Genomic DNA, 15945 nt, shown 5'->3' with positions numbered 1-15945 from the left:
GTTCTAACTGTAGCTTCTTGTCCCACATAGAGATTTCTCAGAAGACAGATGAGGTGATCAGGCACTCCCATTTCTTTAAGAACTTGCCACAGTTTGCTGTCGTCGACAGGAGTCAAATGCTTTTGCATAGTCAATGAAGCAGAAGTAGATGTTTTTCTGGAACTCTCTAGCTTTCTCCATAATCCAGCGCAGGTTTGCAATTTGGTCTCTGTTTCCTCTGTCCCTTCGAAATCCAGCTTGCACTCCTGGGAGTTCTCGGTCCACATACTGCTTAAGCCTGCCTTGTAGAATTTTGAGCATAACCTTGCTAGCGTGTGAAATGAGAGCAATTGTGCGGTAGTTGGAGCATTATTTGGCACTGCCCTTCTTTGGGATTGGGATGTAGATTGATCTTCTCCAATCCTCTGGCTACTGCTGAGTTTTCCAAACTTGCTGGCATATTGAGTGTAGCACGTTAACAGCATCATCTTTTAACATTTTAAATAGTTCAGCTGGAATATCATCACTTCCACTGGCCTTGTTATTAGCAGTGCTTTCTAAGGCCCATTTGATTTCACTCTCTAGGATGTCTGGCTCAAGGTCAGCAACCACAGTACCTGGTGTGTACGAGACATCCATATCTTTCTGGTATAATTCCTCTGTGTATTCTTGCCACCTCTTCTTGATGTCCTCTGCTTCTGTTAGGTCCCTTCCACTTTTGTCCTTTATTATGGTAATCTTTGTACGAAATGTTCCTTTCATATCTCCAATTTTCTTGAACAGATCTCTGGTTTTTCACATTCTGTTGTTTTCCTCTATTTCTTTGCATTGCTCATTTAAGAAGGCCCCCTTGTCTCTCCTTGCTTTTTTTTTTTAAAAAAAATCTGCATTCTATTTCCTGTATCTTTCACTATCTCCATCGCATTTTGCTTGACTTCTCTCTCCTGCTATTTGTAAGGCCTCGTTGGACAGCCACTTTGCTTTCTTGCATTTCCTTTTCATTGGGATGGAGGCTCGTAACATTATACAGGAGGCAGCAACAAAAACCATCCCAATGAAAAGGAAATTGCCAGGCTTACTGCTGTTAAATCAGGCTTTGCTTTGTTCCCTTTTCACCCTGTAAAAATGTGCAGGCATCCGCATGACATAGCCACCATAATGTTCTGCTCCAACACCTTCCCTAATCAGACTCAGGAAATATGACGTTTAATTTTTTTATTTTTTAAAAAACACCCACAGCAACCCACAATAGCTGGTTTCCATAACATTTCTGAAATTCTGACTATACTGTACAGGTTGCTAGTTGCTAGTATGCTCTAGTCATGTCCTTCTGTGTATCTCCCTGCTCCCTCTAGGAATCAACTCTGTGCAATTAGCATTACCTTTCCAAATAACATTGCTTTTAAAGATTTTTAGAACATGCGAATAGCCCTGCTGGATCAGGCCAGTGGCCCATCCACTCCAGCATCCTGTTCTCACAGTGGCCAACAAGATGCCAATGGAAAGTCTGTAAGCAGGACCTGAGCACATCAGCACTCTATCTTGAATTTTTTTTTGGGGGGGGGTCCATGATTGGGAATGGATAAAAGGGCAGCATGGTCCCAATGAAAATTCAACCCACCTCAACATTTGAGCCTGTGGGAAATGGGGCAGATCACATAGATTTGGAAGAACAGCTGCTAATCCACTTCTAGTTTAAAGAAGAACAATGATTGGGTGCTACTAAATCATCCACCTCTGGAAACACCAAGAGAGGCCTCTGTAGCTGAACAAAGAAGTGCTATGCTACAACAGCAGGAAATTCTGCTAAATTTAGGCCTGAAGCTATGAAAATGTTATGTAAATTGAAGATTATCATCTTGGAATTATCCTACCTTTTGAGATATGGCTGCAGCAGCTAAAAAAGCCAATGCAATTCTGGGCTGCATCAATAGGAGTATAGCATCTAGATCAGGCATCCCCAAACTGCGGCCCTCCAGATGTTTTGGCCTACAACTCCCATGATCCCTAGCTAACAGGACCAGTGGTTGGGGAAGATGGGAATTGTAGTCCAAAACATCTGGAGGGCCGAAGTCTGGGGATGCCTGATCTAGATCAAGGGAAGTAATATAGTACCACAGTATTCTGCTCTGGTCAGACCTCACCTGGAGTACTGTGTCCAGTTCTGGGCACCACAGTTCAAGAAGGATACTGACAAGCTGGAACGTGTCCAGAAGAGGGCAACCAAAATGGTCAAAGGCCTGGAAACGATGCCTTATGAGGAACGGCTTAGGGAGCTGGGTATGTTTAGCCTGGAGAAGAGAAGGTTAAGGGGTGATATGATAGCCATGTTCAAATATATAAAAGGATGTCACATAGAGGAGGGAGAAAGGTTGTTTTCTGCTGCTCCAGAGAAGCGGACACGGAGCAATGGATTCAAACTACAAGAAAGAAGATTCCACCTAAACATTAGGAAGAACTTCCTGACAGTAAGAGCTGTTTGGCAGTGGAATTTGCTACCAAGGAGTGTGGTGGAGTCTCCTTCTTTGGAGGTCTTTAAGCGGAGGCTTGACAGCCATATGTCAAGAATGCTTTGATGTTGTTTCCTGCTTGGCAGGGGGTTGGACTGGCCCTTGTGGTCTCTTCGAACTCGATGATTCTATATATTTGCCCCACTATCAATAAAGGCTAAAGTGGTCATCAAAGAACTGCAACCATGTTTCACAGAGAATGCACACACAAAAAAGGCTGCAGCATGATTCTGAACTAATACTGTCTGCTCTTGGTGACATAGGGTACTAAGACCCCATGATGCATAGGATTGCACTGTAAAAGAGATACTTTAACCCGACCCTTCTCCAAACAGCCTGCTTATACATTCTGATTTGTTTGCACAACAGTTATATTCTACAGTTAATTGCACATCCATGCTGATCTGTTTGTGCAGAGATTATGCAACTCCCCATCCTAGTCCATTTTTTATTTCCAAAGACCTTTATCAGAATGGGACAATAAGTAAATGCCTGAAATAAACAGAACATCAATGTGTGGATGTACAAGGAAGAATAAACCTTTACTGCAGTGGATACAATAAAAGTTTCTCCAGTCCATCACCAGGCTTCAGCTGCTTATATGAAATCTAGGAATCCTAAAAGGGGAATTGGTCAAATTCATGAAGGATAAGGTTATTAATGGCTGCTACTCATGACGATTATATGCCACTTCCGGGATTGGAGGCAGCATCCTTTTTGGGGCATGTTGTTGACTGCTGTGGTAAGTGTATACTCACTGACCTGGGAGTAAGCACTATTGAATTTAATGGAAATTTATAAAGCAGCAGTGTAAGGACGCTACCAATATCGTCATACAAATCTTCTTAGCTAAAAGGGAAACCATCGCTATGTGCTCGAAACCAATGGATTGTTCTACTTCTCGAAAAGAGGTCATACAATGCGCCTGCAGCCGTATTTGCATATCAACGTTCTGCTTTTGACACGCACACATTATATAGAGCGACTCATTGAGGACACTCGAATTTCCCCAGCCGTATCTACTCTCTATTTCCTGAGGTTAACATCCCACCCCAATCCCTTCCCCTCCCTTATCGGTTTTAATGGAAGTTTTACCCCACCCCCACCCCGCAAAAAAGAGAGAAAAGCCTCAATTTACCATTTTCAAAACGGCTAATTATGAAATGATCATACCATAAACTGGCTTGGCATGAAGCTAAGGGCACAACATAGACCCTTCCGCCCCCTAAACAAACGAAACGCCGAACTGCGCAGGCGCCCAGAAGAGGTGAGCGGCGGCGGCGGCGGCGCCCGCCTCTCCGGCTCCCCCACAAAACAATGGCCGCTGAGGGTGCGCATGCGTAGTGTTGCTCTGGTCCCCCCCCCCCAGCCTCTACAAAGCAATGGCTGCCTGCGCGCGTCTAGGCCCGGTGTGGTAGGCCTCCGCTTCACTTGGGCTGCGCGGCGGAGGTGCCGTTTCGTGTGGTTCCGAGTCGTCAGGATGCCGCAGAAACCCGGGGAGGAGGACGAGGAGAGAGGGGCAGGAGAGGCTTTGGGGCGCCTGCGCTCGGTGAACACTCGGGAACCTTGCCAGGTCATTTTCTGTAACCGCAGCCCCCGCCTGGTGAGCCCCGTCTGGCTGGACTTCGAGGGGAAGCCGCGCTCCTACCCGAGCTTGAAGCCCGGCACGGGCCGACGGATGCACAGCTACCTGGGTGGGTAATATAACGGGGAGAAGAAGAAGGGCGACGGGGGCAGCTAAGGAAGGCATCTCCGCCCTGCGCTCCGTAGGGACTGCGCAGCTTCGGTGCCTAAAGGGTGGTCAGATATTCAACAGGTGGAGCTTCCTGGCGCGAACCTTCCAGCGAAACCTGCGCCTGCAGCCGGCCTTCTGCTCCCTCTTCCCTCAGACGTTAGAAGGGCCTCGGCCGTGCGAGGAGCCGGGAGCGGAAGGGCCCGGAGTAGGGTTAGGTTAGAAAGTGGTGTGGCAGATGCAGGAATTGGGGAGACACCAGAGTGGGGTGGTTTGGCCAGGTTGCCTCTGTGGAGTAAGGAGGGCTGGACTGCCTCGAAGGCAGCGGTTTTGGATGGCCACTTCTGTGTGCAGAAGAGCACAGCTGGCTGGATCTCTCTTAAGACCTCCTTTCGGCCCGAGAAAAGTGGTGGGAGCAGCTGTGATGTGTGGCTAAAGTGATTCGGAAACTTTCAGCTGATCCAGAATGCAGCTGCCAGACTGAGGACTGTGAGCCTGCATTGGCTCCCAGTACATTTCCGAGCACAATTCTAAGTGTTGGTGTTGTTGACCTTTAAAGCCCTGAACGGCCTCGCCCCTGGATACCTAAAAGAACTCTCCAACCCCATGTCCATCGAGGGAGCCGAGGTCCAGCTTCTGGCGGTTCCCTCAATGCAAGAAGTCTGATTCCCTTCATATGTCAAAGAGATAAACAATTATATGACCTTCCGTAGACATCTGAAGGCAGCCCTGTATCAGGAAGTTTTTTTTATGCTTGGTGTTTAGTTGTGCTTTTATATTGGGTTGGAAGCTGACCAGAGTGACAGACAACCCAGTCAGATGGGATATAAATAATATATTATTATTATTATTATTATTATTATTATTTTATTTATTTATTTATTTATTGATAGGAATACTGTATCCTTGTGCAGCTGCTCATTTGTTTTTCTTTAAGCCCAGTACAGTACTCTATAGCCTTTTCTGCATTCTTTTTGCAACTTTCATTTACAGACATAAACTTCAGTGAACCGCATTCGACTCATCAGTAGTTGCATACCATTTGGAATCGGTCTGTAAAAATTGCTGGGCTGTTGAGCTCAGATCCTGCTTATTTGTTTGTTTTTAAAATTTGTTTATTAAATTTCTATACTGCCCTTCATTTCTGGCTTCTCATGGGCATCTGGTTGGCCACTGTGAGAACAGAATGCTGGACTAGATGGGCCTTTGGGCTGATCCAGCGGGACTCTTTTTATGCTCTTATGCCCTAATTTCATATGTGATTTGTTTTCTAGAACATCTTTGGCTGTTCAGAGATGCTGGGACAGATGATAGTCTTCTTGTCAACCAAGCAGAGCTGTTTGTGGCTACCCGCAATATGAATGGGCAGCCTGTATTTGCAAATATTACACTACCAGGTAAAAATAATCCAATTATAATACTAATGTCTTTATCTCCTTACACTGTGAATAATGTTGTGCAATTATACTAGTCCCATTTGACTAGTAATAAAGTAAAATGTTTGATTATGTTTATTTGTAGCAGTTTGACATCCTCAAAACAGTCCTTCCCACCTACCCAAGGTTCATTTAAGATGCTCCCAATTCTGTCCGGTTACAAATCATTTTAAATCATTTTATCTTAACCATAAGAAAAGCCAGTAATGGGGCATTTCAGAAATTAAAAAGTGATGTTTCTCAAGCAGTGTATTCCAGTTGCTGCTATTAAAGGTTACTTGTATAGTTTCTCATTCTGTGCTTTCATAATGCTTCATGTTTTTATAGTACAGGAGTAGGCCTTCCAGATGTTGGGGTACAGTAACCATTAGCCCCAGCTGGCATGGCCAGTGGTCAGTGAGGATGGGAGTTGTAGTCCAGTGACATCTGTAGGGCCACAGTTTCCCCATCTCTGGTGTATCAGATTAAGAAAAACATGAATTGTATTTCTTTTTCTTATTGATTAGCAAAACATTATGGTATTCAGGTATTTATGATCCATGCCTCAATATCTTCAGCATGACATTTAAAATCTCACTTTACTATCTCTTTGCAGTGTACACTCTGAAGGAAAGATGTCTCCAAGTTGTCCGTGCTTTAGTAAAACCAGTGGACTACAGGAAATTAGACATTGTTCGGTCACTATATGAAGATTTAGAAGATCATCCAGATATTAGGAAGGATCTTCAGCGGCTTTCTCTGGAAACGAATGATAGGCTAAGGAATAGAGTTGAAGGGTCATCAGTGGAAAACTACTCTTACTAATAAATTGTTGGGTATAAGAAACATTTACTGCTGTATGAACTGAAAAGGCATTAACATTCCATAGTGTTTTAGGAAGCAGACATTGCTTTGGTTTAGAACTTGTAACTTCATAACTTAGAGACAAAGCCATGGGACAATGAGGCAAAGTGGTAGAATGCTGCAGCTGAAAATACTCGACGACATCCTGTCCTGGGAAAACCTATACAAATTGTATTTTACATTAGACCAAATACAAACACCTAGGTCATTTGATAGATTAGATTGGCAAAAGCCATTTTATGTGATTTTCCACTTATTTAAAGTATCATTTTATTATATGTGTTTAGAAAACACCCTGTATGTGTGGTCTTTGGAATTTGAGCAACTTTAATTTAATTATACCAAATGATAAATTATCCTTAAACTGCAACTTGGTCTCTCCATTCCCCCCCAAAAATAATTCAGATTAAATACTGTAAATTAGAACTCTCTGGATTTACTTTTTCTTGTGCCAGTGGTTTCCTACAGGTCATTATTTCCCATGGTGTAACAATATACTCCGAGTATGCAGGAACTGCACTCTCTCACACATTTGCCCTATGTTTGTCTATGCTGTTACGGGAATTTTGGTGTGATGGGAGCTGCTACTGTTCCCACTTCAGCTAAAGAAAGAGCCTGGCAGCTCTGTGGTGCAGGCAAAGTTTTTTTTCCTCAGATCACAATTTCACCCTCATTCAAAGCTTGCTATTGCATTGAAGGTGAATTTTTAAGTATGAAAAGAATATGCTGTCTCTCTTAGAGGTTCCAATAAATAACCCATCAAATTCATTATTTGCTACTCTTTTTTAACACCCCCCAAGCTATATACTGTATTGCCTTCTTTAAAATTATCTGCAAAATTTTGAGGCAACAGTTATGAAGCTGACTACTTTAGAACATATTTTTGTTTTGAGCTACACAGATGATCAGTGGGACACTATTTTCCTATTTTCCAATATCCTGTGTTTGCAACTATTACAATTTTTTGGTTGTTGGGTGTCAACCCAACATTTTTACCAGTTGATCTTGTACAGTTATTTCCAAGTATCTTAACAGGACTACTGTGAAATGAACTTGTTGAAGACATTGCAGTGTACTGAATGTGTTGTAAATTGTTACCTTTTGTAAAGTCACTGGTTTGTGATGTAGGTGTGTACTAACTTTTTTGTATACTTTGTAAATTTCTTTCTAAAAAGATAGAAGGATTTCTGTATATATGATAAATCTGTACTTTTGATGTTGCCAGACAAATATGTGCACACAAGAGGAGGGAAGAGACAAGGTTTACCCCTCACAGAGATACAGTTCCCAGCATCCTTAACAGACCTACGGTTCCTGGGATTCCTTGGGGGCTTCTGTCTGTTCTTCCAGGTCTAAAGGAAGAATCAAAAATAGCAAAATGAAGAAGAAAGTCTGTGAATATGAATTCCATGCAAGATAGATTGCAGTAGCTAAGCTTTCAATTTTGTATCTGAATTTTTGAACATGCTGGGCCACATTTGGAGCATTGTTAGATTTATATGGTTCTTTGTTTCTGATAAATACCTAGACCAGATTATGCTGACAGCTACCAAGACCAGATTATTAGAATTGCAATTTTGATGTTTAAACATTGCTTTTAATATGTATTCAGCTATTGCTCAGCATTCCATATAATGCCATTTCATGTATTATTATTATTTGAACCTATGAGGCATTAAAGCTTTCCCCCCCTTAATTGCAGCACTGTTATTTCCCCCATTCTTTCCTTTGTCTGATACTTTATTATATGTAAGCAATAGTGGCAGCCATTATGTTTGCTAATAGAATATACTAGGATGCATGCCAGTTCTTTTCTTAAAGTTCATGTGTGACTCTCAGTTTCATTTCATATATTTTGTTTCGTTGGTGGTAATGTGTTATTCCCTTTTCAATGTCTTATTTAGCAATGACTTCCCCCCTTTTTCTTAGAATCATAAAACTGTAGAGTTGGAAGGGATCATGAGGGTCATTTTGTCCCATCCCCTGCAGTGTAGGAATCTTTTGCCCAACATGGGGCTTGAACCCATGACCCTGAGATTGAGTTTCATGGTCTGCCAACTGCCAGAAATGACCAAGAGGAAGAGCAGCTTCCTTTTCTTAACCAATGTTTCAATGTGGATTGCCTATGGAACAGATGGAGGGATATTCAGATGCATTTTTGATGTAGGAGTCATTTCTCCCTTTGCCTTTGCAATTTTCTTTTCTTAAAACAGTGCAGGCTTGAGAGTCTTAGACTTCAGGCTGGTGTGTTTGTTATCTTAAACATTACATGGGTATCTAAAATGGAATGGCTGTCATCCTAATCCCACTTCCACGGGAGTATGCTACATTGAATTCAATAGCACTTACTTCAGAGAAGGCATGGTTAGGATTGTGCTGTCTTTGACCGCAATAAAGATTGATGGATTGCTGTTAGTCTGGAATCGGTTTCCTTTTTAAAAAATAAATCTCGGCTGAAGATCCTTGTGTATAAGCAAGAATTAGGTTAAAATCAGCAATAATCTTTTTACTCAAAAAGTATTCACATCTAAGCACTCCCAACGTGATTCTTGATGTTGGAGAAGGAAAAATATGTAAGAGATTCTGTATTAGATTATGTACAATATTAGAATATTCTATTTGTAATATTTTTCATAGACTATTTTAATGGCACACAATTTATGTTTCTGTACTTTTCATAACCAGAAGTGTGAAAGTTTTACATGCAGAAGCAAACCGTGTATTACAATGGATTTACTAAATCAGGGTCAGTCCTACCATTAGACAAGGGGTCAGCAAACTTTTTCAGCAGGGGGCCGGTCCACTGTCCCTTAGACCTTGTGGGGGACCGGACTATATTTTTTTAAAAAATATGAACGAATTCCTATGCCCCACAAATAACCCAGAGATGCATTTTAAATAAAAGGACACAAACTACTCATGTAAAAACATGCTGATTCCCGGACTGTCTGCGGGCCGGATTTAGAAGGCGATTGGGCCGCATCCGGCCCCTGGGCCTTAGTTTGGGGACCCCTGCATTAGACAGTGGGGTGGCTGCCTCAGGCAGCAGAAGCAAAGGAATGGCACAGAGGTGTTGGAGGGCAGAGCTATATGTACCACATGCATCCTAACCAAGTTAACCTCCTGTCCTCAGCTGTAGTGGAGAATAGTGGCCTGTCACTTGTGGTGAAGATTAGATTGCAAATCAGGCTGACTGGTACATGGGGTGCAGGGTTGCCATCTTGCCCTTCAGCCGTGTAAACAAAATGTCTTGGACTAGTCCTGAATACATCAGAATGGATAGGCGAACAGCTTAGAACAAAACTATGCTTCATTCTAATACCATACCTTTTAATTTTTGTTCCTCGGTTTATTTGCTTGTTTTGACCATTGCATCTAAGGATGGGCTTCATATTGTAAAAAAGTGGGCTTGCTACAATAACAGTGCAAGCCTATGCATGCCTACTCAGAAGTAAACCCCATTGGTTTGAATGAGGCCTGCTCTAGCAATGTGGAAAGGGCTGCAGTCTAAATTGTTTTCCTACCACCTGCTTCTTTTCCTATTTTTTTCTCTCGACTTTTTGGTGCCACCCTTTTGCTGCTTCTTGCTGAAAAATTGGGCGGCATGTTACTTGCATGGTTTTCCTTCTGCACAATTAAACCAATTAGTCACTACTGTTTTCTGTCCTATATTTTCCCCATTTTAGGTTTTAAAAAGAAATTAAAAGATTGCACACTTCAGTTTAAATCATAATAATAATAATAATAAATACACCCCACCCATCTGACTGGGTTTTCCCTCCAAGATTCGCCCATCCTAGCTCCTCAGGCAGGACTCCTTCAACACACAACCAATTGATTGTTTCCCGGAGCTAAGTTTCTCGCCAGAATAATTTGCTCGTCTGTTCACAATCGTGCACCTCTTTCCCTCCCTATTTATTTTATTTATTAACCTTTCCTTTTTTAAAACCACACATGCCCTGAAGCCAAGGAAGTCGAGGCCCCAGCGAGATCAGTCCGTTCCCTTGTTTTTACTGCGGCGCACCGATCGGATGGGAAAAATCAGGTGCGAGTTGGTTAATCAACAGTCCGGCCGCTGGAGCGCAAAGTGGGAACAAGCGCGCAGTCCTCGAAGAAGGGAAGCGAGCCAGTCTCGCCCTGACGTCGTTGAGAGAAGAACTCCCCGGCGTCGGGAAATGGGGCAGGACAGGGCGGAGTTTGATAGAAAAAAATAAAGCCGCAGACAAGTTTTGAGAAGCGAGGAGTGGCTCCTTCTTCAGACGGGGAGGAGAAGGGCGAGAAGACCAGATTTGCTGACTGGAGTCAAGGAGAAAAAAGAAACCCATTTCTTTCCTCCTTCAGGCCTTTGGGTGGACAGCAGTCGATGGCCAAAGGAGAAGAGAGGGGAATTCCCGCGGCTGTGACACAGCAGGAGAAAGACATGGCCCTGCAGCAGCAGCAGCAGCCGCAATATCCCTCGACGCCGCTTTCCTTGGGCAGTTCTGCTGCGCAGTCTCCTTACATCCACAGCATGCCCGCCTGGGTGCTGGAGGATTTCTGTCAGAAGATGGACTGCCTCAACGACTACGACTGGATGCGCTTTGGTGAGCCGCGCGCCCAGGATCTCGTCGCCTGGCGGGTGGGGGAGCAGCAGCAGCGCCGGGTTCGGGAGTCGCTGGGCAACTTTTTTGGCCCGTCGGATGTTGGGCGACTTCAGCTCCCATCGGCGGGAGCAAGTTAAGGGATGTGGCCCAGCAAGAGGGGGGAGTCACATCCGGAGCCCCCGGTGGTGGAGGGAGTGCTGGTTTTAAGGAGATAGATAGACAGATAGATCTATGACAAGCACAGGTGTCACTATGTTTTAGATGAACCCTGAATCCTTCTCCAAAAAGCCACAGGTTTGATGGCACAGGTAGAGTTCAAAAGCTGCTGGGTCTGATTCTCTACTGTGCCATGAAACTTGTTGCTTCTTGGAGAAAAAGGGTCCCAGGGATAGTTGATTCAGGGTTCAGCTAAAACATAGGGACACACCTGCTGCATTTGTCATATGGAAAGTGAAAGGACAGTGCTTGCCAATAGGGGAACCTGTGGCAGCCCTTCATACTTCACTGAAGCACTTCTGTCTGGCACGTAAGGACTCCACACATCATACAGGCCCCAGATTTATGGATTAAACTGTGTGCTGTCACATTAAACTCTGTAATCGAACATTAGGTTAGACATTGGTTTATTTAGCTTTCCAAAGCATCAGAGCAGATTACAAGGTGACTGATAAAACAATTTTTTCAAATAAGTACATCCATTTAAAATATCACTGTTAAAACATATTCTGGCAAAATAATTCATCTGAAGCATTTTTAAAGCTATAGTGCATTTATCCAACTTGTCAAGTCCTTCCATGTTCTGTTCCTACCCTCTGTACGCAATTCTTACTGCTCTTGCCCTGCACCTGAACATTACTGCTAAACAGCACCTATTGGTCCTGTGATTTAGTACTTCCCAATCCCTGGCATCTCCAGGTAGAGCTGGGAAAGGTTCTGTCTTGCCTGAAATCCTGGAGAGCTGTATACTGATGGGCTGACTTGGTGTGAAGCCACTTTTTCTGCCTGGCTGTGAAGGGAGGGATATTGGTGTGGAAAAGATGGATACAGAGACAGCGTCATGGAATTGTAGAGTTGGAAGGGACCATGAGGGTTATCTAGTCCAAACCCCTGCAATGCAGGGATCTTTTGCCCAATGTGAGGCTTAAACCCACAACCCTGAGATTAAGAGTAACAATGTGAGAGCTGTGACCATAAGTCCTTTTTATGGGCTTCTGGGAAGTGTCTGGTTGACCATCAGAGGAAGTGTGATGCAAAACTAGAGAGACCCTTGACACTGTTGTGCAATATTGCGAAGGAGCACTGGATGTAATCTAATGCATAGCTGCCAACCCTTCCTTTTTGTGCGGGAAACTCCCTTATTCCAAGCCACAGCTGTCAACTTTCCCTTTTTTTTTGCTGGAAATTCCCTTATTCCAATGCGCTTTCCCGCTGCTATCCTGGATTGTTAGATATACCGTAGACTGTCCCCGGGACAGGTGAGGCTGCTGATCCCTTATTTTCAAATCCGGAAGTGGACAGGTGAGGCTGCTGATCCCTTATTTTCAAATCCGAAAGTTGACAGCTATGAATCTAATGGTCTGCTCTGGCTAAACTGTATTATTTATCACATGCCCTGCGCCCTAAGGTGCAAGTTACAGCAATTAAAACACAGTGTTAAAAACCATTCAAAAACCTTATAATAACAGCAATAAGTTGGGTCCTAAAAATATTGTTATGTGCTGCCCCAATCTCTGAGCAGTGTGAGATTCCAGGGGCACCAGGCACACTTGCCAGGGTCTGTGCTTTCTTTTGGAAATGAGGCACAGTGGAGGCTGTGGTGTCTTTATGATATATGGCTTATTTGCACCTATATACAATGTGAGTCTAGATGGAGGGAGCGCAGAGCATTCACATTCCAAGAGGTTTGGGCTTCTTCTATAGCCACAGCAGCTTTAGTCTTAAACAGACACCAACCATTTCTCTGCCTTTGCCCCCTCCCTCTCTCTTGCCCACTGCTTACTAACTCCATTGCATAACTCTGGCTTACTCTCTAAAACCCTTTGCTAACCTAAGCTCTAGTTTTTTGTAACACAGGGAGAGGCCCGACTCCTTTGATGTGCTAGATGGCTCATTACCCCCAGGCTATTATTTCAAAGGAAATTAGCTTTTACACGTGTTGGTTGCCTAGGATTAAATAGTTGAAAAATACGCAGTTTAAGCAGTTTGCCTAAATTGCATTAGAAGGATTTGAAGTGTCTAGACTATAGCACATATTTTTTAATAAACACTAATGCACACAGGTCCAACTTAGATTCTGGCACTTGGTAGTCTGACACACAGTTTTACATGGAAGCCTTAATTAAAATCTAGCACACCTTAATTAAATGTCAACACTAACTTGATCTGGAATTAGGGTGTCTTGAACCCACAGCTTCATAACATTATACATCATGAGTGTGAAAAGCCAGGGAGGTTAGATTTCATGTGGGTTTTTATGTCAGTGCAGTATATTTTGTGGAATACAATTTTTTTTTGTTATCTTTCTCTTCCTCGCAGCTACTGTTAGCTGTTTGGAAAGAAAAATGCAGATACCTGTAAAAGCATACCTGACAATGTCATGGAGTATTTTCCTAATGCACTGAATGATTAGTCCTTGCAAGCTACACTGCACAGAAAACCTTGTATTGTGATCCCATGCCGGGGGGAATCGAGCCTGGGACAACAAAACTGTGGCTGAATGTGATTGTTAGTTGGTTGGTTGGTTGCCTAATTGTCTACCCTGCACCTTAAGATCACTAAGTCTGGGTTACACCAATCAAAAATTCAATATTCACATAAAAAGTACCTCTGTCTAGCTTCTGATGCAAAAACCTGCAATCCTACAACTGTTTGTCCCACACTGTTTATTCTGAAGCTTCAGGAGTAGTAAGTCATCCAAAGAATGCAGCCTTGAGGCATTGTCATAGAAACAAACACCTATGCTTGCTACTGTTTATAGTGAAGGACTCTTGTGTTAATTTTTTTCCATCTCTATCACCAGGTTTGGTGCTTTTTACAAAAATTTAAGGTAGTGGACTCTCGATTAGAATTAACCTAAGAATCCCTTACCTGCCAACATTTTTGCATGGGTTATCACATTTCTGTTCTTCCTTGGAAAGAATGAAGCTGCCTTGTGTATAGAGCAGCAGGATGTGTTTGAGGCTTTCCTTTTCATTCACTGTGCAATATGAGTCAAGAGGTGGGAGTTGCTGGACTGCATTCCTTGAGGGATTAATGATGTGAAAGATAAATGCTTGGTTTGCATGTGTACAAATACCTCTCAAATTTAGGGTTGCCATATTTCAAACAGTGAAAATCCACACAGAAAAGTTGTTGGACATATGGCAACCCTGCCCTAATTATGGGGGGTGGGGTGGGGTGGGGAAAGGGTGCCAAATTCATACGAAAGGGAATGTGGGTTTCTCCTTAAGATACACTTGTGATGCCTTGTATTTTACTTCTGAACTGAATCTGCCTGGTTTTCTTTTAGCATCCTATGTGATAACTGACCAGACCGAGCTGAGAAAAATCAAGTGCATGGAGAAGGCAGGAATCAGTATAACAAGAGAGCTGATGTGGTGGTGGGGAGTGAGACTCGCAACTGTCCAGCAGTTGTTGGAACTTCTGCAAGAACTTCAGCTCTATCGGGCAGCACAAGTAATTGCAAACTGTGAGTAGCTGGACTTCTTTCTCTGCAACTACCTAGCAGTTGTTTATAACCACTTAGTGAAAAGCTTGTTCGTCAACTCCAGTTGCCATTGTCATTCCTTCTAACACTGAACTCCGTTCCAGCAGGGGCTGCTGGTTTTGCAGCCAAAATTGGGTTACTAAGCAAAAAAGGAGCGTGCTTAGGTGAACCCTGAGAGCAAAGAACTAGGGTACCACAAACAGAAAACAGGAAATGTACATACGGTATGCTTGAGGCCATGCAAAGGAAAGGGGAGGGGGAAGGAGCAGGAAATGAGTGAAGCTGAATGTTGGAAGAACCAGGACAGATATATGGTAGTTAAACTTTTGAACTTGTTCACCTATGGCGCATTGATGGCCACCTTAGATGGCTTTAGAAGATTAGAAAAATTAATGGAGGAGATGGCTGTTGAAGGCTACTAGCCATGATGGTTGGAGACAGTAATGCTTCTGAATACCAGTTGCCAGAAATAAAAATCCAAGCAATATTTTGTTAGGGGTTTCACTGCTTCTCTCTAATAGCAAACTCGGGAGGTTTTGTGTTGACAGGTTTTGAGCTAAAACCAGATGACTGAGAAACAAGTGGAAGATGTTTGTATGCTTATGTAAAGCTCATGATATGCCAAAGTATGAAACATATTTTTTTAAAAAAACAACACCAAAATGGGGCGTGCACTGGAGGGAAAAAACAGCCCTGTGAAAACTGAGCATTCCTCAGTGGTCTGTGGAATGTTACATTTTAGTTGGAAAAGCAAGATGGAAGGCTTAGAAGGGGAAAATGAATTGGGCTGATTGTAGTTTGTACGGTATCCTTGACGAATATGTAGCTTCCTCGAATCTTGAATAGTAGCTGTTCTGTTGGGGATTGAGGATACACTGAAATGTTTTTTGCTGTATTATGTTTTGTTTATTATTTATGCCTTCCTAGCGTGGCCTTTTATAGCCCTTCTTACCTGATGACAAAGGTGTTTTTTTTTAGGCAGACCTTTGGTTTGTCAGGTTGATTGCTTTTCCCTGCTGTTGGTTGGCAGTTTTAGTTAAGTTGGTTGCTTTTCTTTATCTGTTCTTTTTTTCCTTTCTGTTTGTTGATCTTCTTCTTCTTTGGCGATCACTCGTAGCCGAGTAAGATTGTCTTCCATAAACACGGTTTTAACAAT

General features: G+C 43.0%; 2 protein-coding genes across 6 annotated transcripts in view; both read left to right on the top strand.

Moving 5' to 3' along the window:
• Positions 1-3857: 3857 nt before the first annotated feature.
• VHL (von Hippel-Lindau tumor suppressor) lies at positions 3858-8915 on the top strand. The gene is made up of 3 exons (XM_035106568.3): positions 3858-4183; positions 5496-5618; positions 6253-8915. Exons 1-3 carry the CDS (start codon positions 3970-3972, stop codon positions 6459-6461), a joined length of 546 nt encoding a protein of 181 aa, XP_034962459.1. The 5' UTR covers positions 3858-3969; the 3' UTR covers positions 6462-8915.
• A 1486-nt stretch (positions 8916-10401) lies between these two features.
• IRAK2 (interleukin 1 receptor associated kinase 2) overlaps positions 10402-15945 on the top strand; it is a 32119-nt gene continuing 26575 nt past the window's right edge. For all 5 annotated transcript variants that reach the window (XR_015948261.1, XM_035106564.3, XM_035106563.3 and 2 more), the window contains exons 1-2: positions 10402-11083; positions 14592-14771. Coding sequence is in view for 4 of the 5 variants with exons in the window: in XM_035106564.3 (XP_034962455.3) it covers positions 10864-11083; positions 14592-14771 (400 nt within the window). In the remaining variant the exon portion in view is untranslated. The remainder of the gene's footprint in view (positions 11084-14591; positions 14772-15945) is intronic.

This window comes from Zootoca vivipara, chromosome 2 (assembly GCF_965207765.1).
Source record: "Zootoca vivipara chromosome 2, rZooViv2.hap1.1, whole genome shotgun sequence".
NCBI classification, from domain to species: Eukaryota; Metazoa; Chordata; class Lepidosauria; order Squamata; family Lacertidae; genus Zootoca; species Zootoca vivipara.
This window is presented reverse-complemented; position numbering and strand designations above follow the sequence as displayed.

Bases quoted from the DNA above. Each gene is read 5' to 3' on its own strand.
- VHL (XM_035106568.3), top strand. From the start codon at position 3,970: ATGCCGCAGAAACCCGGGGAGGAGGACGAGGAGAGAGGGGCAGGAGAG. The intron at 4,184-5,495 runs GTGGGTAATATA...TTTGTTTTCTAG, and splicing joins ACGGATGCACAGCTACCTGG to AACATCTTTGGCTGTTCAGA. The intron at 5,619-6,252 runs GTAAAAATAATC...ATCTCTTTGCAG, and splicing joins TGCAAATATTACACTACCAG to TGTACACTCTGAAGGAAAGA.